Source organism: Ovis aries, chromosome 7, assembly GCF_016772045.2.
Source record: "Ovis aries strain OAR_USU_Benz2616 breed Rambouillet chromosome 7, ARS-UI_Ramb_v3.0, whole genome shotgun sequence".
In the NCBI taxonomy this organism is placed as follows: Eukaryota; Metazoa; Chordata; class Mammalia; order Artiodactyla; family Bovidae; genus Ovis; species Ovis aries.
Window position 1 is genome coordinate 10,300,240 of NC_056060.1, and position 26,314 is coordinate 10,326,553.

Below are 26,314 nucleotides of genomic sequence, written 5' to 3' on the forward strand. Positions count from 1 at the left end.
CCCAGGCTTGTCAGACTCTGCAGCCCCAGGGACTGCAGCCCGCCAGGCTCCTCTGTCCGTGGGCTTCCCCAGTCAAGAGTACTGCAGTGGGTAGCCATTCCCTCCTCCAGGGGATGGATCTTCCTGACCAGGGCATCAAGTTTGGGTCTCTTGCATTGCAGGCAGATTGTTTACTGTCTGAGCCACCAGGGAAGCCCATCCTTGACCTGATAAAGGGTATTATGTAGAGCTCATTTAACATCATATGTGATGATGAATGATTGAATTCTTCCTCCACTAAGATTGGTAACGAAACAAAACTGTCTGCTCTCACAACTTTTATTCACTATTTCTCTGGCATTAGGGGAAAAAGTAAAGCTTTTTGTAATTCATAGATTATGTGATCACACATGTGAAAAATAAGGATCTAAAAAAGCTACTGGAAATAATCTGTAAGTTTAGTTACAAGGTCAGTACTTAGAAATTCAGTAGTATTTTCTGTCTTCCAGAAATGAAACTGAAATAGAAATTTTTAAAAATGCTTGAAATGTTTAAAGATAAATTTTATAAAATCTATTAAAGGACTTTATACTGAAAAATTATAAAATTTTGCTGAGAGAAATTAAAGTATACGTAAATAAATGGGAGATAGACCATGGTAATAGATTGGAAGAAAATCTATTAAAATAGTCAATAATGTTCACATGTCAGCTCTTAGTGGATCTGTAGATGCAAATTAAAATTCCAGTAGGATGGAATTTAAAATAGACTTGTGGCTACATATTCAATTAGTTTTTCACAAAGGTACCAAGGCAGTTCAGTAGGGGGAAAGAATAGTCTTATCAACAAGTGCTGCCAGAAGTGGATATCTATATAGAAAAAATGAACCCTAGTCTTCCTTATGTTACACCATACACAAAAATTAATTTGAGTACATCTTAGACCAGAACATAAAGCTTATAGTATAAAACTTTTATAAGCAAACTGCAAAAGGTTTTACAGTCTTTGGGAAGGAAAGGCAAATGTTTTTTTAGATACAATGCAGAAAACTTGGGCCAAAAACTAATAAAAAGAATGATAAATTAGACTTCACTAAAATTAAATATTGCTATTTGAAAGATTAAGGAAATGAGAAGGCAGGCCATACACTTGAGACAAAATAACTTGTAATATCAATATATCTGAGAAAGGAACTGTGCAACTCAGTAAGATAAAACCCCCAAATTTTCAATATGAGCTAAATATTTAGAAGGACACAAAGATATGGCCAATAATCACATGCAGAGATGTCCCACATACTTACCTAGGAAATACAGATCAATACCAGAGTGCAACACTGTACACACTCAGCTAGGAAATAGAGATCGATACCAGAATGTGACACTGTACACACTCAGCTAGGAAATAGAGATCGATACCAGAATGTGACACTGTACACACTCAGCTAGGAAATAGAGATCGATACCAGAGTGCAATACTGTGCACTCACCTAGGAAATAACAGATCGATACCAGAGTGTGACACTGTACACACTCAGCTAGGAAATAGAGATCGATACCAGAGTGTGACACTGTTACACACTGATTATTCAAGTGAGTGAAATGGAAATATTTTGGCCCTCCCAAGTGGTAGTGAGGATGTAGAGTAACTGGAATATTCATACATTGCTAATAGGATTTTAAAGTGGTACAGCCACTTGGGAAAACAGCTTGACAATTTCTTCAAAAATTAAACGTATACAGTTGATCTTTGAACAACCCTTGGGTGTGGTTCCAGTACCTGCCATTTATACCAGAATTCTCAGATGTTTAATGGCAAAAAAGCTTTCCAGATTCATGGTTCCCCATCTGTGGATTCAACAACAGCAGATCTTAGAGCACTGTAATCTTTGTTGGGGAAAAAATCTGCATAGAAATGTACTCATGCAGTTCAAACCTATGTTGTTCAAGAGTCAACTGTACATATCTTACAACTCAGCTGTTTGTCTCCTAGTTACCTATACAAGAGAAATGAAAACATCTGTTCACAAAAGGAAAAACTTGCCAGTGTTTGTGCCGACTGGATTCCTGGTAGCCCCAAACTGGAAGAGCTCAAATAACCATCAATAGGTGGAGGAGTAAATAAAATGCGGTATTTTCATGTGATAGAATAATATTCGACAATGCAGAAGGTGGTCTTCCCTGGTGGCTCAGTGGTAAACAGTCCCACCTGTCAATGCAGGTTAAATCCCTGGGTCTGGAAGGTCACCTGGAGAAGGAAATGGCAAGCCACTCCAATATTCTTACCTGGAGAAGGAAATGGCAACCCACTCCAGTATTCTTACCTGGAGAAGGAAATGGCAACCCACTCCAGCATTCCTACCTGGAAAATTCCATGGACAGAGGAGCCTGGCCGGTTACAGTTCATGGGTTTGCAGAGTCAGACGAGACTTAACAACTAAGCAGCAACACAAGACACAGCAACACAGACACACCTCAAAGTCATGCTAAGTTGAAGAAGCCAGACACAAGAGAATATACACCGTGTGAAGGGGTGGATGGCAAAGTGGTATCGGAATATTTTGGAGGTGACAGAAATGTTTTATATCGTGATTGTAGTGGTTGTTTCTTGGGTTTATGGCAATCAAAACTCATCAAGTCACATACTTTAGACAGATTGATACACTTGATTATATGTAAATTAATTAAATCCCAATTAAACAGCTTACAAAATGTTGTGCTGAGCAAAAGATGCCAGACATAGAGTATAAACTATGCCTCCATTTACATGGAATTCTAGAAAATTGTTGTGAAGAGTTGTTGCCTGTGGTGGGGCCGGGGAGATTCTCCCCGAGGAAGCAGATGTAGCAGAATCCTTTGGAGAGCTTGATGTGTTTTAAATCTTGATTATGGTGGCTGTTAACATGGGTATAAAACTTTGTCAAAATTTATGTTTAAAACATGGGTACATTTTGTTGTATATAAATTGTAACTCAGGTGATTTTTTAAAAGAGAAATGAGCAAAATGTACAAGTTTATATAGAGACACAAAATGAGGTGATCAACATAGCCTGAAGACATACGGTAAAAGAGGGATTAGTGAGCTTCACTATTGAAGAATAAGAATTCAGTAGGAAGTGAGTACATATGTTTGTATTAGAGATTGGAATTGAGAATATTCCATATATATAAGAATAGGAATGGTATAATAAACAGGCATAGTACTTGGGTTTTTAGACACAGTAAATTATTCAAACCTTATTGAATCACCAACCCAGCACCATGTGTGGAGGCCAATAAGTGGCATGGCTGGGACTGAAACACATTTGACTGCAAAGCCTGTTCTCTTAGTTTTTCCACAGGGTGTGAATTGTTTGGTATGCCTCAGGTCTAAGGATTTGTAGGAGAGAAGGTATGGTCAGCACCTAGAAAGCTGTATCATCCTATGGAGTTTGACCTTTATTCTTTAGCCTCATCCCTTTCAGAAGCCCCCAGACTTTAATGTACTGGTTCTTTAACATGTGAAAAAATGTGATCCCCAGACAGGGAGTATCAGTATCACCTCGAACCTTGTTAGAAATACAGATTCTTGGGCCTTACCTCAGATACCCTTAACTGAAACTCTAGGGAAGAGCTCAGCCATCTTTGTTTTAGCAGGTCTTCCTGGTAAGTATGACACACTGTAAAGTTGAGAACCACATGTCTAATAAAATCTGCAACGGCTAAGGTATGGAGCACACTAAATTCTAAGATACATTCACTTTGGGCCTCAGTTTTCTTATCCATAAAATGAAAATTAGACTAGATGATTCTTGAGGAGTTCCCTGGTGGTCCAGCGACTAGCGCTTTTCACTGCTGGGGGCCAGGGTTTGATCCCTGGTTGGGGAGCTAAGATCACACAGCCATACAGCACGCCCCCCTCCAAAACAAAAAGAGAGAAGCTTAAATAATCAAGTAAAAGTAAATAAATTGGATGATCCTCTCTAGATTTTTAAACCCAGTGTCTTGATGAGTCACAGTGAGTTCACCTACTGATAGTCTTCCTGGATTAACCATAAGCATTTCAAACACATTGTCCACTTATTTTTAATAACTTGATAAAAGTACGTAAGTACTAGAAGGCACCCTCAGCTTTTCCCTCCCCTTTGCATCCAGTCATATCATTTTGCAATTTGACTGTTTTCTGGTTGTAATTTGAATATATTCTTCTTCCTCTACCCTTCCCCTCCCCCAGGGAAATCTGTAGGTGTCTTTGTGTGAAATAGAAAAAGACACCCATCTCTGCACTATTCCAGCAGACAAGTGGGCATGTGTAGCAGTACAGATGGCTTGGCCAACCTCCTGGTTTTGTGCAGTGTGCAATTTTTGCATCATTGGACGACTGTATACTCTACTGTGTACATTGTGAAATATATAGTGCTTGTTGTTTTTGTTGTTTAGTTGGTAAGTTGTGTCCAACTCTGTGACCCCTTGGAGCCCCTTTGGAGCCCACCAGAATCTGTCCATGGGCTTCTCAGGCAAGAATACTGGAGTAGGTTGCCATTTCTTCTCCAGGGTATCTTCCCAACCCAGGGATCGAACCCACATCTCCTGCTTGTCAGGAGGGTTCCTTACCACTGAGCCACCTGGGAATCCCCACTCTACATTATATGTTTGCACTCTACATATAGTGCTTAACACGGTACAATTAAGATACTTATCTCTCACTCAAACTCTTTATTGATTTCCTTATCTTTAGATGCCTTTTACCTTCAAAAATGCATCATTCCATACTCTTTCCTGAGGATATTACATTTAACATTTACTGTGAATGTAAAAATGCATGAAATACACGATGCCAAATCTAATTATGTCATCCTGTTAGTCAAGAGTCATATAACTCCTGGACCTGGAAAATTCGCATTAAGATCACCGCTACATCAGTATATTCACAAATTTATCTTTGCATTTGTTTTACCCAAGAACCAGATTGCTTTTTTAAAAGTTACTATCTCAACAATAGAAGTAACACTTAAGCGTCTCATATAAAACCCAGTATCCAAGCTAGTGATGTACTTTATAATAAATAATTCCTTGCTAAGAAATCTGTGTTTATTAACTAGTCTCACTATCCTAGCTACCTAAACGGACACATACTTTTTTCCATGTTAAAAACAGACACTGTTTTCTTTCTGGCACTGAAATTGACAACAGAGGAGTCACTGTTTTTAGCACATGACCCAGCTGACCAGTGCTGTACATCTTCAGATTCTCCAAGTTAGGAAAAGAACTCAGTATCCTAGCTTAACGTCTTTGGTGCAATAAACTATAATCACATTTTTAAACAGTAGGCTGTAGCATTAGCTACTGAGTTTTAGGAGTCAGTTGAAAACACAGCATTTAAAAAGCATAGCATGTTCTTCTGTGTATTTGGGTATATATGTGCGATGAAGGTAAAGATAATCCAACAACAAAGTACAAGTTATCTCCAAATACCAGATTTTTAATATTTTTTTAATTCTCATTTCTGTACAGTGTTTAACTATGCAAGTGAAAGTTTCTATCTTCATGATCTGAGTTAAGATTTTTGAATTATGAGCATTGCTTATTCTGTTTATTACATTTTTTGTTCTGTAGTTGGGTTTGTTGGGATCTAACTGGAAGATCAAACCAGTTATTTCAACAGAGAACCATATGTATGGTTCTACAGAGAACCATAAGGCAGCTCTCAGGTACCAGAGTTAATTGCAGAAACGGCCCCACTCCTAGGATTGGGGGTTACAAAGGGAAAAGGTGAAGCATAGGCCCTATGAAGCTGACCTTTGAGGAAGAAGACACTGCTGTTTGAGAGAACCAGATCCCTGGGGATAAAGCACTGACGTGCTGCTTTGTCTTGGGCACACACAATGAGGCCAGTTCTGCAGAGCTTAAAAAACTGCAGACTCGTTTCTTTTAACTTCTTGAAGAAGGTTCTAGATGCTGAGATTAAAAAGCGAGACTGGAATGATGATCACAGAAACAGCAAACAGGAAAGTCAAGTGACTCAGATAGGAAGACGCGAGGTGTCTCTTTCCTGCAGCTGAAATCTCCAGCCCCTCCTCCTGGCAAAGGCTAAATGTGGCTTTCAGAGCTCGAATCCTAGCATCACAAGGCAGAAGGCTGAACTTGGAGGTAATAGACTCTAAATACATCTTGACTTCCAAAGTCAGGGAAAAACTGTAGTAACCTAAATTACAGTCTCAGGTATAATAAACAGACGGAGTTTAGTCATGTCATTGAAAGGGACTTCTGTCATAACGTGCTGAATAGGAATTTAAGTTTTGCTGCAGTGATCAATTTATTAAATCTTTTTTTCATATTTGTGAATCTTTTGCTTTTTAACTTGTTTTAAATCGCAAACAAATGAAAGCACAAAACGGTAATGGTTTTATTACAGAAAACAAGTTTTCTAGAATCCTAAATGCAAACAAGTCTAAATATGCCACGTACTGCTGAGAATGCCACAGTGGTTTCCAGTTGCTTGTCATGTGCAGTACAAGCTCCACAGCCTCCTCATGGCGATCATAGCCTACTTGTCTAGTCTTATCTTCCTCTGCCTTCATCTGTTCTACCTGAACTCCAGGTAGGCTGGGCTGCTCTGTCCTTTACCATACACTGAACTTAACTTGCCTCAAGGCTTTGCTGAGGTGAATTCTTATCTATAGCACACATTTTGGGTGATTCTCTTTTCCCATATCCTCCCCAGGTGACTGTCAAAATCATACCCCTCCTTTAAATCCCTCTGCAAGTTATGGACTTCAGTAAAGTTTGTTTGTCCTGATCTAAACAGCTAAATGTGCTCAAAGATTATGGTATCATAAATTACTTTTCAGAAAAGGTTTTAGTCAATTTATAGTTCTACCAGCAGTCTATTATGTGTGTCTTGTCTCACTGTAACCTCACTAACCCTAGTTATTCTTGTTTTTAATTTTTGCTTAAGAAATTTAAATTTTTGCTTAGTAATTTTTCTAAATGGTTTGTCATCCTACCATCTAAAAACAATCAGAAGGTTGTGTGTTCATGTCACGTTGGGGTCAGAGTGGCTTTTTTTAGGGGGTTCCCTGGTGGCTCAGATGGTAAAGCACCTGTCTGCAATGCAGGAGACCCAGGTTCGATCCCTGGCTTGGGAAGATCCCCTGGAGAAGGAAATGGCAGCCCACTCCAGTGTTCTTCCCTGGAAAATCCCTTGGAGAGAGGACCCTGGTGGGCCACAGTTTGTGGGGTTGCAAAGAGTTGGACACAACTGAGCGACTCCACTTTCTTTTCATCTAAAAACAGCTGTTTTGTGTCCTCTTCCTCCCCGCTTCTCTACCAGTTTACGTTTAACTGGGTTCTTTCTTTTCTACTTTTCATTTATATTGGAGTATAGTTGCTTTACAGAGTTGTGTTACTCTCAGGTGTACAGCAAAGTGATTCAGTTGTACACGATACATATATCTGTTCTTTCTCAGATTCTTTTCATAACTGGGTTCTTTATTCATAGGAGAAAACATAGGTTCTGCCTCTAACCTGCTCCATGGCCTCCCATTAAAGTATAGTGCCTACCCTTAATAAGCCTCATTCCCTTCTCCTATTCACTTACACAGATTTCTGAAAAGAGAGCATTTACGCATGTTTCTATATTTCTGTCCTCCTTAAAAGCATGTATGGAAGTGGATTTTTATTCACTCTTTCAGGAAATATTTTAGATTACCTAGTTCATGCCAGGCAGCATACTAGTGAAGAGCAAGCAAGCAGAGACACTGTGCCTTCTTTGCCCTCACGGAACATTCAGAGTGGGAAGCAGGTGATATAAACTAACGTGAGTGTGATAAGAGGTAAGAGCCAGTCTGATCACATGGCCCACAGCCTCGTCTAACTCAGTGAAACTAAGCCATGCCATGTGGGACCCCCTAAGATGGGAGGGTCATGGTGGAGAGGTCTGACAGAATGTGGCCCACTGGAGAAGGGAATGGCAAACCACTTCAGTATTCTTGCCGTGAGAACCCCATGAACAGCATGAAAAGGCAAAATGATAGGATACTGAAAGGGGAACTCCCCAGGTCGGTAGGAGCCCAATATGCTGCTGGAGGTCAGTGGAGAAATAACTCCAGAAAGAATGAAGGCATGGAGCCAAAGCAAAAACAATACCCAGCTGTGGATGTGACTGGTGATAGAAGCAAGGTCTGATGCTGTGAAGAGCAATATTGCATAGGAACCTGGAATGTCAGGTCCATGAACCAAGGCAAATTGGAAGTGGTCAAACAGGAGATGGCAAGAGTGAACATCGACATTCTAGGACCCAGCAAACTAAAATGGACTGGAATGGATGAATGTAACTCAGATGACCATTATATCTACTACTGTGGGCAAGAATCCCTTAGAAGAAATGGAGTAGCCATCATGGTCAACAAAAGAGTCCGAAATGCAGCACTTGGATGCAATCTCAAAAATGACAGAATGATCTCTGTTCGTTTCCAAGGCAAACCATTCAATATTATGGTAATCCAAGCCTATGCCCCAACCAGTAATGCTGAAGAAGCTGAAGTTGAATGGTTCTATGAAGATCTACAAAACCGTTTAGAATTAACACCCAAAAAGATGTGCTTTTCATTATAGGGGACTGGAATGCAAAAGTAGGAAGTCAAGAGATACCTGGAGTAACAGGAAAATTTGGCCTTGGAGTATGGAATGAAGCAGGGCAAAGGCTAATAAGAGTTTTGCCGAGAGAACGCACTGGTCATAGCAAACACCCTCTTCCAACAACACAAGAGAAGACTACACATAGACATCACCAGATGGTCAACACCGAAATCAGATTGATTATATTCTTGCAGCCAAAGATGGAGAAGCTTTATACAGTCAGCAAAAACAAGACCGGGAGCTGACTGTGGCTCAGATCATGAACTCCTTATTGCCAAATTCAGACTTATATGACCTTATGATTATACAGTGGACGTGAGAAATAGATTTAAGGGACTAGATCTGATAGAGTGCCTGATGAACTATGGATGGAGGTTCGTGACATTGTATAGGAAACAGGGATCAAAACCATCCCCATGGAAAAGAAATGCAAAAAAGCAAAACGGCTATCTGAGAGGCCTTACAAATAGCTGTGAAAAGAAGAGAAGTGAAAGCAAAGGAGAAAAGGAAAGGTATAAGCATCTGAATGCAGAGTTCCAAAGAAGAGCAAGGAGAGATAAGAAAGCCTTCCTCAGCTATCAGTGCAAAGAAATAAAGGAAAACAGAATGGGAAAGACTAGAGGTCTCTTCAAGAAAATTAGAGACACCAAGGGAACATTTCATGCAAAGATGAGCTTGATAAAGGACAGAAATGCTGTGGACCTAACAGAAGCAGAAGATATTAAGAAGAGGTGGCAAGAATACACAGAAGAACTGTACAAAAAAGAGCTTCATGACCCAGATAATCACAATGGTGTGACCACTCACCTAGAGCCAGACATCCTGGAATGTGAAGTCAAGTGGGCCTTAGGAAGCATCGCTACGAACAAAGCTAGTGGAGGTGATGGAATTCCAGCTGAGCTATTTCAAATCCTGAAAGATGATGCTGTGAAAGTGCTGCACTCAATATGCCAGCAAATTTGGAAAACTCAGCAGTGACCACAGGACCAGAAAAGGTCAGTTTTCATTCCAATCCCAAAGAAAGGCAATGCCAAAGAATGCTCAAACTACCACACAATTGCACTCATCTCACATGCTAGTAAAGTAATGCTCAAAATTCTCCAAGCCAGGCTTCAGCAATATGTGAACCTTGAACTTCCAGATGTTCAAGCTGGTTTTAGAAAAGGCAGAGGAACCAGAGATCAAATTGCCAACATCTGCTGGATCATCAAAAAAGCAAGAGAGTTCCAGAAAAAGATCTATTTCTGCTTTATTGACTATGCCAAAGCCTTTGACTGTGTGGATCACCATAAACTGTGGAAAATTCTAAAAGAGATGGGAATACCAGACCATCTGACTTGCCTCTTGCGAAACCTATATGCAGGTCAGGAAGCACCAGTTAGAACTGGACATGGAACAACAGACTGGTTCCAAATAGGAAAAGGAGTACATCAAGGCTGTATATTGTCACCCTGCTTATTTAACTTATATTCAGAGTACATCATGAGAAATGCTGGGCTGGATGAAGCACAAGCTGGAATCAAGATTGCTGGGAGAAATATCAATAACCTCAGATATGTAGATGACCCCACCCTTATGGCAGAAAGTGAAAAGGAACTAAAAAGCCTCTTGATGAAAGTGAAAGAGGAGAGTGAAAAAGTTGGCTTAAAGCTCAACATTCAGAAAACGAAGATCATGGCATCTGGTCCCATCACTTCATGGGAAATAAATGGGGAAACAGTAAAACAGTGTCAGACTTTATTTTGGGGGGCTCCAAAATCACTGCAGAGGTGATTGCAGCCATGAAATTAAAAGACGCTTACTCCTTGGAAGGAAAGTTATGACCAACCTAGAAAGCATATTGAAAAGCAGAGATATTACTTTGCCAACAAAGGTCCATCTAGTTGAAGCTATGGTTTTTCCAGTGGTCATGTATGGATATGAGAGTTGGACTGTGAAGAAAGCTGAGCACCGAAGAATTGACGCTTTTGAACTGTGGTGTTGGAGAATACTCTTGAGAGTCCCTTGGACTGCAAGGAGATCCAACCAGTCCATTCTAAAGGACATCAGTCCTGGGTGTTCATTGGAAGGACTGATGCTGAAGCAAAACTCCAGTAGTTGGGCCAGCTCATGCGAAGAGTTGACTTATTGGAAAAGACCCTGATGCTGAGAGGGATTGGGGGCAGGAGGAGAAGGGACGACAGAGGATGAGATGGCTGGATGGCATCACTGACTCGATGGACGTGAGTCTGAGTGAACTCCGGGAGTTGGTGATGGACAGGGAGGCCTGGTGTGCTGTGATTCATGGGGTGCCAAAGAGTCGGACACGACTGAGCAACTGAACTGAACTGAAGAGCTAAAAAGGAAAATTTGTTATACCGAAGAGCTTATACCAGCTATAACATTGAGTCAGGGAAGACATCCATGAAGCAGTAATTGAACTGAGATCTGAAGATATGGTGGGAATTAATAGGCAGAAGGAGTTTGCCTGTACTCCAGAGCTGTTGTTGCCAAGTTCATGCTGTTAGGCCCATGAATACTGGTGGTGTATCTACTTGACCCCTAAGTAGTGCTTGATAGAGTTGATTTCTCCTCCATTGACTCTTCCTACTTATGTGATTGTGATTCCTTACATGAACTGATTCACTCTTACTGCTTTAAGTGTCTTCTACTGTGTCAAGGGTGTGTGTATGCTAAGTTGCTTCAGTTGTGTCCGACTCTTTGTGACCCCATGGACTGTAGCCCTTCAGGCTCCTCTGTCCATGGGATTCTCTAGGTGAGAATACTGGACTGGGTTGCCATGCCCTCCTCCAGGGGATCTTCCCAACCCAAGGATCAAACCCACAATTCTTAAGCCCCCTGTGTTGGCAGGTGGGTATTTTACCACTGGCGCCACCTAGCACGCCCAGGTGTCAAGGGTACCCAAGCTTATATCTCTGAACATGACCTGCAGAGTTAAACTTAACATAGGTAAAATGAAATTCTTGGCAATTTCATGTACGTATTTTTTCTCGGTAGCCTTGGGATCATTGTTTCCCTCTATTTGGAAGACAGTTGCTTTAAGGAGCAGAATATTGTTGCTTCGAGACTAAACCAGATCTTAGAGACTGTTCTTTTGATTTCTGTTCCTTTAGTTGTACTGTTTAAAGAGTATGACCCTCATTATTTCTACTTTAGAAATTTGCCTGATCAGTTTTTTTTTTTAAAGTGTGCCAGGGATGGGCTAACATTTTTCACTATGAAAGGTTTTCCCAATCATCCTAATATTGGTGTTACTAACTTAACTGCTCAATTTTCAATCTCTTTCTCGGTATGTGGTAAAACAGTACAGAGTATACAGAGGGTCTGTGGCTATGCTTCCTGAACTGTACCTTTAATCCATGTTATACCTGTGTAGTGCTTTTTTGTACTTTGATATTAATATTGTTACTTCTGTGACATTCACCTGGCATATCACTGCCCATTATCTGATTTTCAACTTTTCCTTTGTGCTTTCATTTTAGCTGTGGCTCTTAAATAATATGTAGCCAGTTTTTCTCTGTTACTTATTTATTCCAGAGGCCTTCAGTAGGCAGATAGGCTTATTGTTTATATACTGTCGACCTTATTTATTTATGTTGATGATTAAATAAGCACTTTATTGGCACAAATAATTCTTAACCTAAAAATATAAGTGTCATAAAGGAGGAAATAAAAATTTTTCAGCACCCCAAAATAATTAGTCAAACATTTTGTTCTATGTTCTTCATTTATATATATGTATAGAAGAGAGAAGGATGAAGAATCCAGTAGAGGAGAAAAGGGAAGCAGGTTTCTGTATTAACTGTCTTCAACGTTATTGTTAATTTAATTGTTTTGTAAATTGATAGCATTTCCTCAAGAGCAGAGAAAAGTAAATATTCTTTTAGTACCAAGAGTGCGTGACACACAAACGTTCAGTAGATGTTTAAGGAATGAATAAGGGAAAGAAATGATTTTTTTCAGTTTTTCTTTTTTCTCTCTAAAGATTTCTATGGAAAATGACTACCTGGGCCCCCGAAGAATTGAAAGTCTACAGAAAGAGGATGCTGACTGGCAGAGGAAGGCCCACATGGCCGTGCTGTCCATTCAAGATCTTACCGTCAAATACTTTGAAATAACAGCTAAAGCTCAAAAAGGTGAGTTTCCCAGTGAAGTTATCCTTGTTAGGTATTTTTAAAAGTGAGTGGAGGTTTTTTTCCTTAATGAGTGGTTTAAATATTTTGTGTTCACAATAGTTATAGAAAAGAATATAAAGACCATTCAATTCTAGCAGTTAAAGAAGACCGCTATTAACAAGTTAAGGTGTATCCTTTCAGTCTTTTTCTAAGCATTATGTGTTAACATATACTCACCTTTAAAATAATTAAAAATAATGGGTATTTGTATAGCAGATTTCAGTTGTGACAATAAATGTTTGCAGTTACAGAGTTCACAGCTTAAAGGCAAAATTCCCAAGAAGACTGCTTTCCCTTCAGACACTACTTGCAAATTTGGGGTGTCCACAGGCCATCTGTACTTCTAAACAGTAGGCTACAAACTTAGTGGTTCTGCTATAGCCCTTTTAAGTTAGAAAAATTCACTACAGTGACTCACAGAACTCAGGAAAACATAGTTCCCATTACAGTTTATAAAAGATAGAAGTCAAAGGTTTCCCTATGACTCAGTAGTAAAGAATTCACCTGCCAATGCAGGGGACACGGGTTCTATCCCTGATCTTTGAAGATCCTGCACACTGCAGAGCAGCTAGCCCTGTGTGCCACGACTGTCCAGCCTGAGCTCTAGAGCCCGGGAGCTGCAACCACTGAAGGCTCGCACGCCCGAGAGCCTGTGCTCCACAGTAAGAGAAGCCACCTCAGTGAGTGCACCTCCAGTGCGCTGCAGCGAGAGAGCAGCGCCTGCTCGTGCAGCTGGAGAAAAGCCCGCGCAGCAGCCAAGATCCAGCACGGCCAAAAATAAACGAGGAAACTTCTTTTAAAAAGATAGAAATCAAGCCAAATGAAGAGATACATGTGACAAGGTGTGTCTGTCTAGGTCCATTGCTTCCAACTCCTTTCCATAGGAGGCCGCAGAACTCTTTGCACCACTCTCTGAGAAGCAGCTTGAACTATTCATATTCACGTAGAGCATTCTATATTCATAATTTTCTGCATTACCTTCATATTCCTGAGCTATTGGAAAATAATTTCCAGTGAAGTGAGCAGCAGTTAGGTGAAAGAATACATTCTGTCAAGAGATGTTGGTAGACAAAGTATTGACTAGCTCTTTTAGTAGGTAACAGCATGAGACTGAATTAGGACAGAAAGTGCTCTATATACATAGTCCATAAGTGGAAAGCGAGAGAAAAGGCTCCAGACTATTTTTGCTTTCATTTGTTTGGCTTTATTAAGTTGTGATTACAGATTCCGGTAAAAATCAGGGGAGTGGCAGACTAGGTATTTAAGCAACTAGTTTAACTCTCCTTGATTTTAAGTCACCAAAACTCTTCAGTTTCATATATCTGTGTTGAAGGTGTTGATAATGCCACCATGCCTATTCTGTAGGATTGATAGGCAGATAAATAGAATACATGGAAAAAGTGCTTTGAAATTAACATAGCATTGTGTTAATATGAGAGATTGTGGTTGTGTGCATGAGGGAGAGAAGAAACAAAACAGACCACGTATTTGGTTAATATTGCTATGTAAAGTGAGAGAAACACTTGAGTACATATTATCCTCTCATTTAATTTCCACAAGTCTTCCAAGGAGGTACGGTATTTCCTTATGTTTTTCATTCAAGGGAATTTCGCCTAACAACAGTTAAGTTTCTGCCTTAAGTTACATGTTGATGGGTACAAGTGAAAATTTAACTCCAAGCTGTCTCCTAACCCCCTGCTGTTGTTTTTGCCCCTACAGTGCACTGCTATATTGATACTATGGTTGCATAAATATTGTCATACTTTTTTTTTAAAGAGATAGGCAGAGATTTAAAATGGCAGAATCATTTGATACGTAGGCAACATAAGTAGATATTATTTGTTAAACCCTAAAATTAAGGATCAGATTAATGTTCAAATATGTTAGCAGTTAAAGGCCACAGAAAAACAGAGAAACCAAAAGAACTATATTGAGATGATTCTGAGTAAGTAGATTGCTCATTTGTCATAAAAACTCAATAGATTTTTAAGAATTAAGTCAAGAAATAGTAATGTTCTTGAATGCAGGTAATTACCAGGAGCAGGTTCCAAGTTGGTTGCGTTTGGTCACTGGGACTAAGGGTAGAGGGAGCGAGTTGAGCCGGAGAAATTGTTCTTTCCACTATCAGCTTCTCTGTACAATTTTAATTTTTAAGTATGTTCTAGTATCTTGCCTGGAAAATCCCGTAGACGGAGGAGCTTGGAAGGCTGCAGTCCATGGGGTTACTGAGGGTCGAACACGACTGAAAAACTTCACTTTCACTTTTCACTTTCAAGCATTGGAGAAGGAAATGGCAACCCACTCCAGTGTTCTTGCCTGGAGAATCCCAGGGATGGGGGAAGGGGGGAGCCTGGTGGGCTGCTGTCTATGGGGTCGCACAGAGTCGGACATGACTGAAGTGACTTAGCAGCAGCAGCAGTATTATTGTAAAAAAAATTTTTTTAATTTCATGAAATTCTGAGGTAGATGTTATTGAGATACTTTTTGCAAAGAAAGTTATGATGTAGTTGCAATGCAAAAGTATTAATCGCTTAACCTCTGAGCATAAGAAACTACTAGAGAATGTATATTGACCTAAAGACTCTATTAGATACTTCATAATCAGATTGCCTGCCTTTTTTATGTTAGTTAAAACATGTTTCTGACCTGTTAAGCAGAAGGGACATAGAATGGTTGGATTCATTGTATAAGGACCCAAGATGAGCCAGCACCACACTGTTACCAGTTAAACAGTTAGCTGATATCAGTTAAAACTTATGTAACTGGAAGATATTATCTGTTTGAGTGTCAAGAAATGTTTCCTGGCTGAGGCCTCTGTTGTGGCAAACTGGAAGTTTTTCCTTTTTTGTGTGGTGGCCAGAAGTTGGGTGTCTTCCTTGAGGCTTAACTGTACTCCATCAATAACCTTAGTGGCATAAGCTTCATGATAATCTCTAGACACTTATTTCACCCTATATCATATCATTAAAACACATTTGGAGAACTCAAAAAGTACATGAATTTAAATAATTTTTAAATAACCTTTAATAGTTATGGTTCTGATTTCAAGTAACATACCTCAGAAAAGGTAAGAACCTTCACAGAATGAAGTTTTATAGAAACTTTGAAATTTAATAATACTGAAAAATGTGAAAAGAATATTTTTAAGTAAGTTTTAAAATTAACCTGAAAACTAAGTTTCATCTTCAGAAAGTTATTTCTCAGGATGATTATTTAAAATTCTTATTGGAGACATTAGAGAAAATCTAAGATAGTATTGATTTATATAGGTGATAGGTATTTTATCATGTTATAGGTAATCTGTCATGAACCAGTATAGGTAATTTATCATGAGGGTAGGATTTATGTGCTTATCTTTGAGTGGGTGATCAGTGCGATCTTAAGACTTCCGAAGTCTTTAGTATCAAGTTGTTTCATGTCTTAATGTCTCAATGTCCTTTTTAAAATTATCAATAGCTGTGTATGATCGAATGCGAGCAGATCAGAAGAAATTTGGTAAAGCGTCATGGGCAGCAGCCGCTGAACGTATGGAAAAACTTCAGTATGCAGTTTCTAAGGAGACTTTGCAGATGATGAGAGCTAAAGAGATCTGTTTGGAACAGAAGAAACATGCTCTAAAAGAAGAGGTAACAAAAACCATGAGAAAAATATATTAAAAATTATTTTTAATTAAGATGTGCTATATTTGGTACAAGACTTAAATTTTTCTGACCCTCCTGGCAGGCAGCACTGTCTTCATGAGGTGATGATAACTTTCACGATGGGGACTATGATAGAATTCAGGTTACCGCATTTTCACAGCATCCCAGCGTGACTGTTGGCAGCAGTTGTTAACAATTGTTAAAAGAAAAAGGGGCACTCATTTCCTATCTCCACTTCAACTCTTACCACGCCTTGGCAACTATTTTCTCTCTAGATTTGCTGTTCTGGACATTTTATGTAAATGAAATCATAAGACATGTGATTTATTTTTAATGCTTTTCACCCCACGTAATATAATCTTTTCACAGTTCGTCCGTATTGCGGCATGTGTCTTTGCTCAGTCTACTTCTTTTTCAAATGACACACCACTCTATAGTTACCCACACTTCATGCATTCATCAGTTGATGCCCTTTTGGGTTCTTTCTATTTTTAGAGGCTTATGAATAAAGCTGTTGTGAACATTTTAGGCAAGGTTTTCCTTTATGTTGGTGTGAAATGCAATTTAACCTGTTGAGGAACTGCCAGACTGTTTTCCAAACAGCTGTACCATTTCCATCCTCACCAGCAGTGCACAGAATGATAGAATTTCTCCACATCTTTCTTTACATTATCACTAATACTGTCTTTTTTGTTTTAGCCATCCTGGTGGGTGTGAAGTGGTGTCTTGGGGTTTTGATTTGCATTTCTCTGATGGCATTTATGTCTAGTATCCTTTGGAGAAATTTTGATTCAGGTCATTTGCCCGTTTAACTTTTTTTTCATGGCCTGTGGATCTACTGGAAAGCGAGGAAGCTGCTTAAGTTCTTTACATATTCCAGATACAAGTCTTTTATCAGATATATGATTTGTAAGTATTTGCTCCCATTCCGTGGCTTGACTGGATTGGCTTCTAATATGTATCTGTCAAAGATGTACATTCTACTCTAGAGAAGAACAGAACGTCATCACTGCTTTTATTAATATAGCTTTATGTAAAACACATTGCTTTATGAACGTGCACATGCATGTCTGCTGCTGCTAAGTCACTTCAGTCATGTCCGACTCTGTGCGACCCATAGACGGCAGCCCATCAGGCCACTGGAGTGGGTTGCCATTTCCTTCTCCAGTGCTTGAAAGTGAAAAGTGAAAGTGAAGTCGCTGAGCCGTATCCGACTCTCAGCAACCCCATGGACTGCAGCCCACCAGGCTTCTCCCTCTATGGGATTTTCCAGGCAAGAGTACTGGAGTGGGGTGCCATCACCTTCTCCAATATGCATGTCTAACTCTTGTTAAAAAAGACTGTATGAGGTAATCTCTAATATATTATGGCTCTGATCTAGAAAGAACTTTTGTTAATGGATTTATTTTTCCCTCTTCTTATTTGCTAATATTGTTAAAGGAAAAGTTAGAACTTGTTCTGAACTTTTTCACACTATTCAGAATCTCTTACAGATTTTAGCTCCATCTCTTCATCTGAGGCATTTCCACTTGAACCTTCTCTTCTAGTTAGCTTTCTCCTTTATGTTTCTGGATGTTTCTTAAGTTCTAGAACTTTAAAACTTGAAATGCTAGCATTTTATTGACTCTGAAATAGAGTGCTACTCTATCACAGTGACTAGCTTTATTATAACCAGGATGAATAGTACTAACAACAGAGGGTGCCTAAAAGAGCTGCAGAGAGTTAGGTTTATAACTTTGCTATTGCAAGAACATTTCTTACTGGAATTGATCTCTTGTGGTAGAGGAAAGGCGAGGCTGAAATGGGCCATGGGGTTTGGCATTTATCGGTGGGGTCATTTTCCCTGGGGTCATCCCAGAACCATAATAGTCTGTTTTGAATGTTCTAGATTATGTTTGAGTTCTCCAAAGGATTTGGTAAAACTGTCAGTCATTCTTGCCAGGTTTATGCTTGTTGAGTGATACAATACATGCATTGTGATTTTTATATACATCTGTGATGATGACTACACTAGTTTTATTAAGTTAATTTAACATAACCACATGACTCATGAGACACAGACCAAATGTGATTTATTAAGCCCATCCCGAACAAATCGCTTGCTTTATGATACAGTCCTACCCTGTGGTTTAAATGATGAAAGTGAAAGTCACTCAGTCATGTCCTACTCTTTGCGACCCCATGGACTTAATACAGTCCATGGAATTCAGGCCAGAATACTGGAGTGGGTAGACTTTAGCCTCTCCAGGGGATCTTCCAAACCCAAGGATCGAACCCAGGTTTCCTGTATTGCAGGCGGATTCTTTACCAGCCCAAGAATACTGAATGGGTAACCTATCCCTTCTCCAGTAGATCTTCCCAACCCAGGAATCAAACCGGGGTCTCCTACATTGCAGACAGATTCTTTACCAACTGACCTATTAGGGAAGCCCTGATAAATTATGAGGAGGTGTTTTTAAAAATGTTGATATGTTACATCTCCTTAGGTTATTTTAAAAACAAAGACTTCTTCCAAATGCGACAGTGGTACATTCCATTATACAAAGCTGAACTTAGAATAACTTTTAAATTAACATTGAAATATTAAATATCACCCAGGGAAGCAAAATCCTATTTGATTAAAATTTTAACTACACTTTAGAATAAGTACTATCCTTTTTAATTTATCTCCTTTTTAACTGAGTCTTGATTATAATCATTCTCACCTCTTTTTAGGTCACAGACTCTTCTGTTTATAAATTTGAAAGCTAGAAACACTGTACTCAGAGGAAAAAAATACATGTACACACAGCTTTGTACACAAATTTAGTAGGTTCTTAAGTCATCTGTACCTGAGCCTTTGACCCCAGATTGTCTGCTGGTATTCAGTTGCTTCATGGATTTACCCTGTCTGATCAGTTAGAATACATTTCCAAACATAACTTGATTTCTTGTTCTCTCCAACTAGATACGTCCTTATTTTTATTTTCAATGCAGATGCAGAGTCTACAGGGCGGTACGGAAGCCATAGCTCGATTGGATCAGTTAGAAGCTGATTATTATGATCTGCAACTTCAGTTGTATGAAGTGCAATTTGAAATCTTGAAGTGTGAAGAGTTGCTGTTGACAGCACAGCTGGAAAGCATCAAAAGACTTATATCAGGTATGATGTGTGTCTTAACAACGCAAGTCCACAAAAATACTTTTGAATGAATGATGGAATTTCCCCATGTAGTTGTTTGCTTGCATAGGAAAAATGTACATGGATACTAGCTTTATTTCTTCTGTTGAGGCTAAAAAAACTTAATGCAAAGTCAAGCAAGTGATTTAGTAGAGGTAGCAGTTCAGCTATGATCTTACCTTTGTAAAGTACTTTCTAACTTGCTTTGTTGCTTCAGCCAGAATCTGTACTCTCAAATTTTTAATTTGGCAGACAAGATTCATAGCTTCTTACATTGAACACTTAACTATGTGCCAGATACTGGCATACACATCCCCCCTCTGAGATGTATTTCCTAATAATCACAATTTTACAGAGAAAGTCAAGAGGTAATGGCTTTGCTTGAGGTTACAGAATTAGTGAGTGGATAAGAGTTGCTCTGTCCAGCTCCGTAACCCATGCTGTTAACCATTGCCCCTTGTTTCTGTTTTGTGACAGAAAAGAGAGATGAAGTGGTATACTATGACACTTACGAAAGCATGGAGGCCATGCTGGAGAAGGAAGAGATGGCAGCGTCTGTGCATTTTCAGAGAGAAGAACTTCAGAAACTTCAGCAGAAAGCGCGCCAGCTGGAGGCAAGACGTGGACGGGTTTCAGCCAAGAAAGCATACCTCAGAAATAAAAAGGTATAATTGCTTGACTGTAACCTTAATTTACATCTTTCTTTCATTCATTACTTAATCCTTGACCCATATCTAATAATTCTAACCTGATTTGTCACTAATACTTGCATATCTTTTAAAACTAAGTAAGAATAATGTCTTTTCAATACTCAAGCCATTATATTGATATATGGTTGTCAGAGAATTACCCTCGTAAACACATTAGAATAGCCAGTGGTGATGTGCTATTTGCCTCAGTCACTCAAAGGTGATTCTGCTTGGGCATGACTACAGGACTCTATGTAATGCAAATCCTGGCTTCTTTTTATTTAAGGAGGTCAGGGGTGCTCTATAATTAAGTTGACTGGTTCTAACCTCACTCTTCAAGGAAATTTTTATTTATGTATAAAAGAAATTCAAAAAGGCAAAATGGTTGTCTGAGAAGGCCTTACAAATAGCTGAGAAAAGAATAGCAAGGAGAGATAAGAAAGCCTTTCCTCCGTGATCAGTGCAAAGAAAGAGAGAAAAACAACAGAATGGTAAAGACTAGAGATCTCTTCAAGAAAATTAGAGATACAAAGAGACCATTTCATGCAAAGATGGGCACAGTAATGAACAGAAATGGTATGGACCTGACAGAAGCAGAAGATATGAAGAAGAGGTGGCAGGAGTACACAGAAGAACTGTGCAAAAAAGATCTTCACGACCCAGATAATCACGATGGTGTGATCACTCACCTAGAGCCAGACATCCTGGGATGTGAAGTAAAGTGGGCTTTAAGAAGCATCACTACAAACAAAGCTAGTGGAGGTGATGGAATGCCAGTTGAGCTATTTCAAATCCTAAAAGATGATGCTGTGAAAGTGCTGCACTCAATATGCCAGCAAATTTGGAAAGCTCAGCAGTGGCCACAGGACTGGAAAAGGTCAGTTTTCATTCCAATTCCAGAGAAAGGCAATGCCAAAGAATGTTCAAACTACTGCACAATTGCACTCATCTCACATGCTAGTAAAGTAATGCTCAAAATTCTCCAAGCCAGGCTTCAGCAATACGTGAACCATGAACTTACAGATGTTTAAGCTAGATTTAGAAAAGGCAGAGGAACCAGAGATCAAATTGCCAACATCCGCTGGATCATCATAAAAGCAAGAGAGTTCCAGAAGAACATCTGCTTTATTGATTATGCCAAAGTCTTTGACTGTGTAGATCACAACAAACTGTGGAAAATTCTTCAAGAGATGGGAATACCAGACCACCTCACCTGCCTCCTGAGAAATTTGTATGCAGGTCAGGAAGCAACAGTTAGAACTGGACATGGAACAACAGACTGGTTCCAAATTGAGAAAGGAGTACATCAAGGCTGTATATTGTCATCCTGCTTATTTAACTTGTTTGCAGAGTATGTCATGTGAAATGCCAGGCTGGCTGAAGCTCAAGCTGGAATCAAGATTGCCGGGAAAAATATCAATAACCTCAGATATGCAGATGACCCCACCCTTATGGCAGAAAGCGAAGAAGAACTAAAGAGCCTCTTGATGAAAGTGAAAGAGGAGAGTGAAAAGTTGGCTTAAAACTCAACATTCAGAAAACGAAGATCATGGCTTCTGGTCCCATCACTTCATGGGAAATAGATGGGGAAAAAGTGGAAACAGTGTCAGACTTTATTTTGGGGGGCTCCAAAATCACTGCAGGTGGTGATTGCAGCCATGAAATTAAAAGACGCTTGCTCCTTGGAAGAAAAGGTATGACCAACCCAAACAGCATATTAAAAAGCCAACAGAAGTCCGTCTAGTCAGAGCTATGGTTTTTCCAGTAGTCATGTATGGATGTGAGAGTTGGACTATAAAGAAAGCTGAGCACCAAAGAATTGATGCTTTTGAACTGTGGTGTTGGAGAAGACTCTTTGAGAGTCCCTTGGATTGCAAGGAGATCCAACCAGTCCATCCTAAAGGAAGTCAGTCCTGAATATTCACTGGAAGGACTGTTGCTGAAGCTGAAACTCCAATACTTTGGCCACCTGATGTGAAGAACTGACTCATCTGGAAAGACCCTGATGCTGGGAAAGATTGAAGGCAGGAGGAGAAGGGGACGACAGAGGGTGAGATGATTGGATAGCATCACCAACTCGATGGACATGAGTTTTGAGTAAGCTCCAGAAATTGGTGATAGACAGGGAAGCATAGCATACTGCAGTCTATGGGGGTCTCAAGGAGTCGGACACAACTGAGTGACTGAACTGAACTGATAAAAGTGTGTACCAATTTAATGTATAGTTTTCACTCTTCATTCTTATATTAAACTAAATCAGAAGTAGGGAAACTTAGCCGTACAGATTCTGCACATTTAAACTTAGTCTCTGATCTGCTGTGAGTGATCATACATATAGTCATGGGTCTCCAAACGGTCTTGTCCCCTGCCCTCTCCTTTCCCTGCCCCCAGACCCCCCCAGTTCCACAGCTGAGGTGACGGGACTGCCGGGGAAAGGAGGAGCGACAGAAGGCTGGCAAGAGAGGAAATTAGAAACACTGTTCTGAAAAGAACGATGAACCATACACACTGTACGACAGATCAAGATGGCTCTCTCTGTAGCAACACCCTACATTCCTTGTCTGCATAGCAGCGTTCCCAGGGTCACAGCCTCCCTGGTTAATCTGGCATCCATGATAGAATTCCACACCCAGGGGAAGTTCTTTGGCTACAAGTAAATCACACCCTGCCTGTCCTCTTAAAAGAACAAAGATGATCTCTGCCTGTCCCATGATGACTTGAGGTCTGTCCTTTGTGATTAAACTTTTCAGGAAGAATAAAGAGAAACAACATTGTTCTTTTATATCTTAATTCTCCCAGTAGCCAAAAAGCATTCTTATACTTGAACATTCCTTTATCCTATTTGCTGTGACTATTTATTTCACTGCAAAAATGTTAGTGATACTTACTGTCAGGTATTGCTTTGGATCCTGCTGGAGTTACTGGGCAAACGATGGCATATGCAACATATCACCTTTCTAAAATAAAAATAAATAATTTTGAAACACACCTGAGCTCTGTTCTAGATAAGGAATTATAGACTTGTATCATTTTTATAACCAAGGGAACTAAGTCTGCCCAAGGGAAAGTGGCGAGTATGGCTCAGAGACAGGATTCTATCCAAGGTCTGTGTGACTTGGAAGCCTGAGCCATTGTATCACTATGTCATACCACTTTCCCCTGTGGAGATTACCTTGGAGAGGTTCATTTCATGATCAATACTTTTTAGGAATATAGTCAACCCAGTGTGGGTGAAGATAGGAAAGTGATAAAACAATTGCTTTAAAATATAGCTTCCTGGCTTGAAAGGTTATTCATATACGACTTAATGAGGTTAGAAGAGTGATCTTTTGGTATAACTTTGAAAGTGTTGGAAATTAGTGTTAACCTTTGTATCTCTATCGGACCCAGAGAAAATGAAGACAGCCTGGTACTACTGGAAAGTTGCCAGATGATAAGATAGTGCATTATTTTGTAAAGAGCACATATCTCTTATTTAATATATTTTCATGTGATTAGAATTAGCATATCTGTATTATACTTTCTTGTCTTTAAGGTCTCTTTTTAGCTTTGAAATCTACCAATGACCAGAAGATTCAGATTTCATGATAGTGTTTAAACCAATCCAAGCAAAATCATGTTCTTTAATTCCTCAGAGAGCACTTAAGAAACAGAAGTTAAGAGTTATATATCCATTTTTGTTCAGACTATTTTAAAGAGTATAATAATACTTAGAATCTTATGGCCTAAATCTTCGGATTTGAAAGAGGCTTTTAAGATTCCCACATACCATTCCACTCTACCATGGCCATTCCTCCCCTTCCAAAAAAAGGGAGAAATAAGGAATTCTGTAGTTTAATAAACGAGTCTTTTAAGATACTAAATTATGCTGGTTTATGCTGCTTCAATATTCCAGGTGAGAAACCAGAGGTGGCTTACTTGATATTTTCTTGTGTAGGTATATGTTGATTAAAATTTAATTTATTCAGTTGTATTAAAAAACACATTTCATGTATTTTTAGGAAATTTGTATTGCAAAACACAATGAAAAATTCCAACAGCGCCTTCGGAGTGAAGATGAGTATAGAACCCACCACACAGTACAACTAGTAAGTTTGCATTCTGGAAAACTTAGAATAAAGCTTTGAATTTTATATATCGCAAAGTGAATAAAATCTACAGAGATTAAGTAAATGTTATAGCTAGATGTGAGCATTAGTGGGAAAATTGGTTCCAGGATACCTGCCCTGCCCGCATCCCTCAATCCCCCAAATCTCTGGATGCCCCAGTCCTTTATATAAGATAGCACAGTACTTACATATAACCTGCACATGTCCTCCGGTAGTCTTCACTTCTAGATTACCTACTTATACAGTGTAAATGTGATGTAACGTTGCCAGTGGGCAAATTCTTTGAATTCTGCTTTTTGGAACCGTGTGTGTGTGTGTGTGTAACTGTGTGTCTGTGTGTGTGTGTTTGGAACCGTGTGTGTGTGTGTGTGTGTGTGTGTGTGTGTGTGTGTGTGTGTGTGTGTGTTCCACCTCCCTGCATATTTTCAATCCAAGGATGTTTGAATCCAAGGATGTGGATTCAGAGGGCCAATTATGCATATACTTCATTATAGCACAGTTTCCCCTACCAGTAAAATCCCACACAAGAATGTTACATTTGTTATAGTCTGAATCAACTTTGACATCATTACCACCCAGAGTCCATAGTTTATCCTTAGTGCTTGTCCATTCTGTTGGTTTTGCCAAATATATGACATGAATCCACCATTACAGTATTGAATAATGTATTCACTGAATGTGTTCACTGCCCTAAAAATTCCCAGTGCTCCACCTCTTCATATCCCTCTGTCCACAAACTCCTGGCAACCACTGATGTTTTTGTTTTGCCTTTCCCCAGAACATTGGAACCACACACTTACGTAGCTTTTTCATATTTGCTCATTTAACTTGTAATTTGCACTTAAGGTTCCTCTGTGTTATTTGCATGGCATGGTAGCTTATTTCTTAGCCCTGAATAATATTCCATTGCCTGTATGTACCACAGTGTATTTGTCCATTCACTTAGTGAGGACATCTTCCTTCCAAGTTTTGACAATTAGGAGTAAAGCTGATAACGTGGGAATGGTTATGTGTGTACATTAAATTTTCAGCTCTTTTGGGTAAATCGCAAAGAGTATGATGGGATCTTACAGGAAGAATACGCTTACCTTGTAGTAAACTGCCAAACGGTCTTCCAAAGTGCCTTTAGTAAGTGTTACTTTTTCATTTTTAATTAGGTTATTTGTTTTCTTCAGGATAATAGCCCCTGTCAGATATGTCTATTGAAAATACTTTCTCCTAATCTGTGACTTGTGTTTTCATTCTTTAACAGTATCTCCCAAAACAGAGTTTTTAATTTCAATGAAATCCAGCTTACCAAATCTTTGTTTGATGTACCATTGGTGGTGTATCTAAAAAGTCACCACCAAACCCAAGGTCATAAATTTTCTCCTATGTTATATTCTACAAGCTTTATAATTTCCCATTTTACATTTAATTTTGTGATCCATTTTTAGTTAAAATTTGTGAAGAGTGTAGGGCTAAATTGTCTCCCCCCCCCCCCACCCCCCCGCCATTTTCTTCTTTTTTAAATGTGGTGGTTAGTTGCTCTAGCACCATTTGCTGAAAAGACTGCAATTTTTCCATGGAATTTTCTTTGCTCCTTTAAGGATATGTTGGTTATATTTGTTTGAGCTCTCTATCCTGTTCCATTGATCTAGGTTTTTTTTGCCTCTCCAAACAAACTTTAAAATAAGAGCTGAGATTTTGATTAAGATAGCAGTGAATGTATAGCTCAAGATGGGAGTAGTTGAAATCTTAGCAGTAGGGAGTCTTCCTATACATGAACAGAGAATCTCTTTAGTTTTTCTTTGATTTCTTTTATAAGAGTTATAGTTATATAACTACATATAGTTATATATGGGCTTAAATAAAAGAAAGGAAAACCATTAGTAGGGAAAACCACTAGACTATTCAGGTATGATGTAAATAAAAAAATCCCTTAGAATTCTCAGTATGAGTGA

At 39.2% G+C, this 26,314-nt stretch overlaps 1 protein-coding gene and 1 non-coding gene across 2 annotated transcripts in view; both read left to right on the forward strand.

Moving 5' to 3' along the window:
* The window catches only part of JMY (junction mediating and regulatory protein, p53 cofactor), a 76,230-nt gene that overhangs the window by 28,539 nt on the left and 21,377 nt on the right, over positions 1 to 26,314 (forward strand). Inside the window, exons 3-7 of the mRNA XM_042252021.2 lie at positions 12,583 to 12,733; positions 16,229 to 16,398; positions 19,390 to 19,555; positions 20,051 to 20,238; positions 24,264 to 24,350. Of these exons, the coding sequence (XP_042107955.1) occupies positions 12,583 to 12,733; positions 16,229 to 16,398; positions 19,390 to 19,555; positions 20,051 to 20,238; positions 24,264 to 24,350 (762 nt within the window). The remainder of the gene's footprint in view (positions 1 to 12,582; positions 12,734 to 16,228; positions 16,399 to 19,389; positions 19,556 to 20,050; positions 20,239 to 24,263; positions 24,351 to 26,314) is intronic.
* Positions 7,034 to 7,105, forward strand: TRNAC-GCA (transfer RNA cysteine (anticodon GCA)). Its single transcript has one exon. It is a non-coding gene; the product is annotated as a tRNA-Cys (tRNA).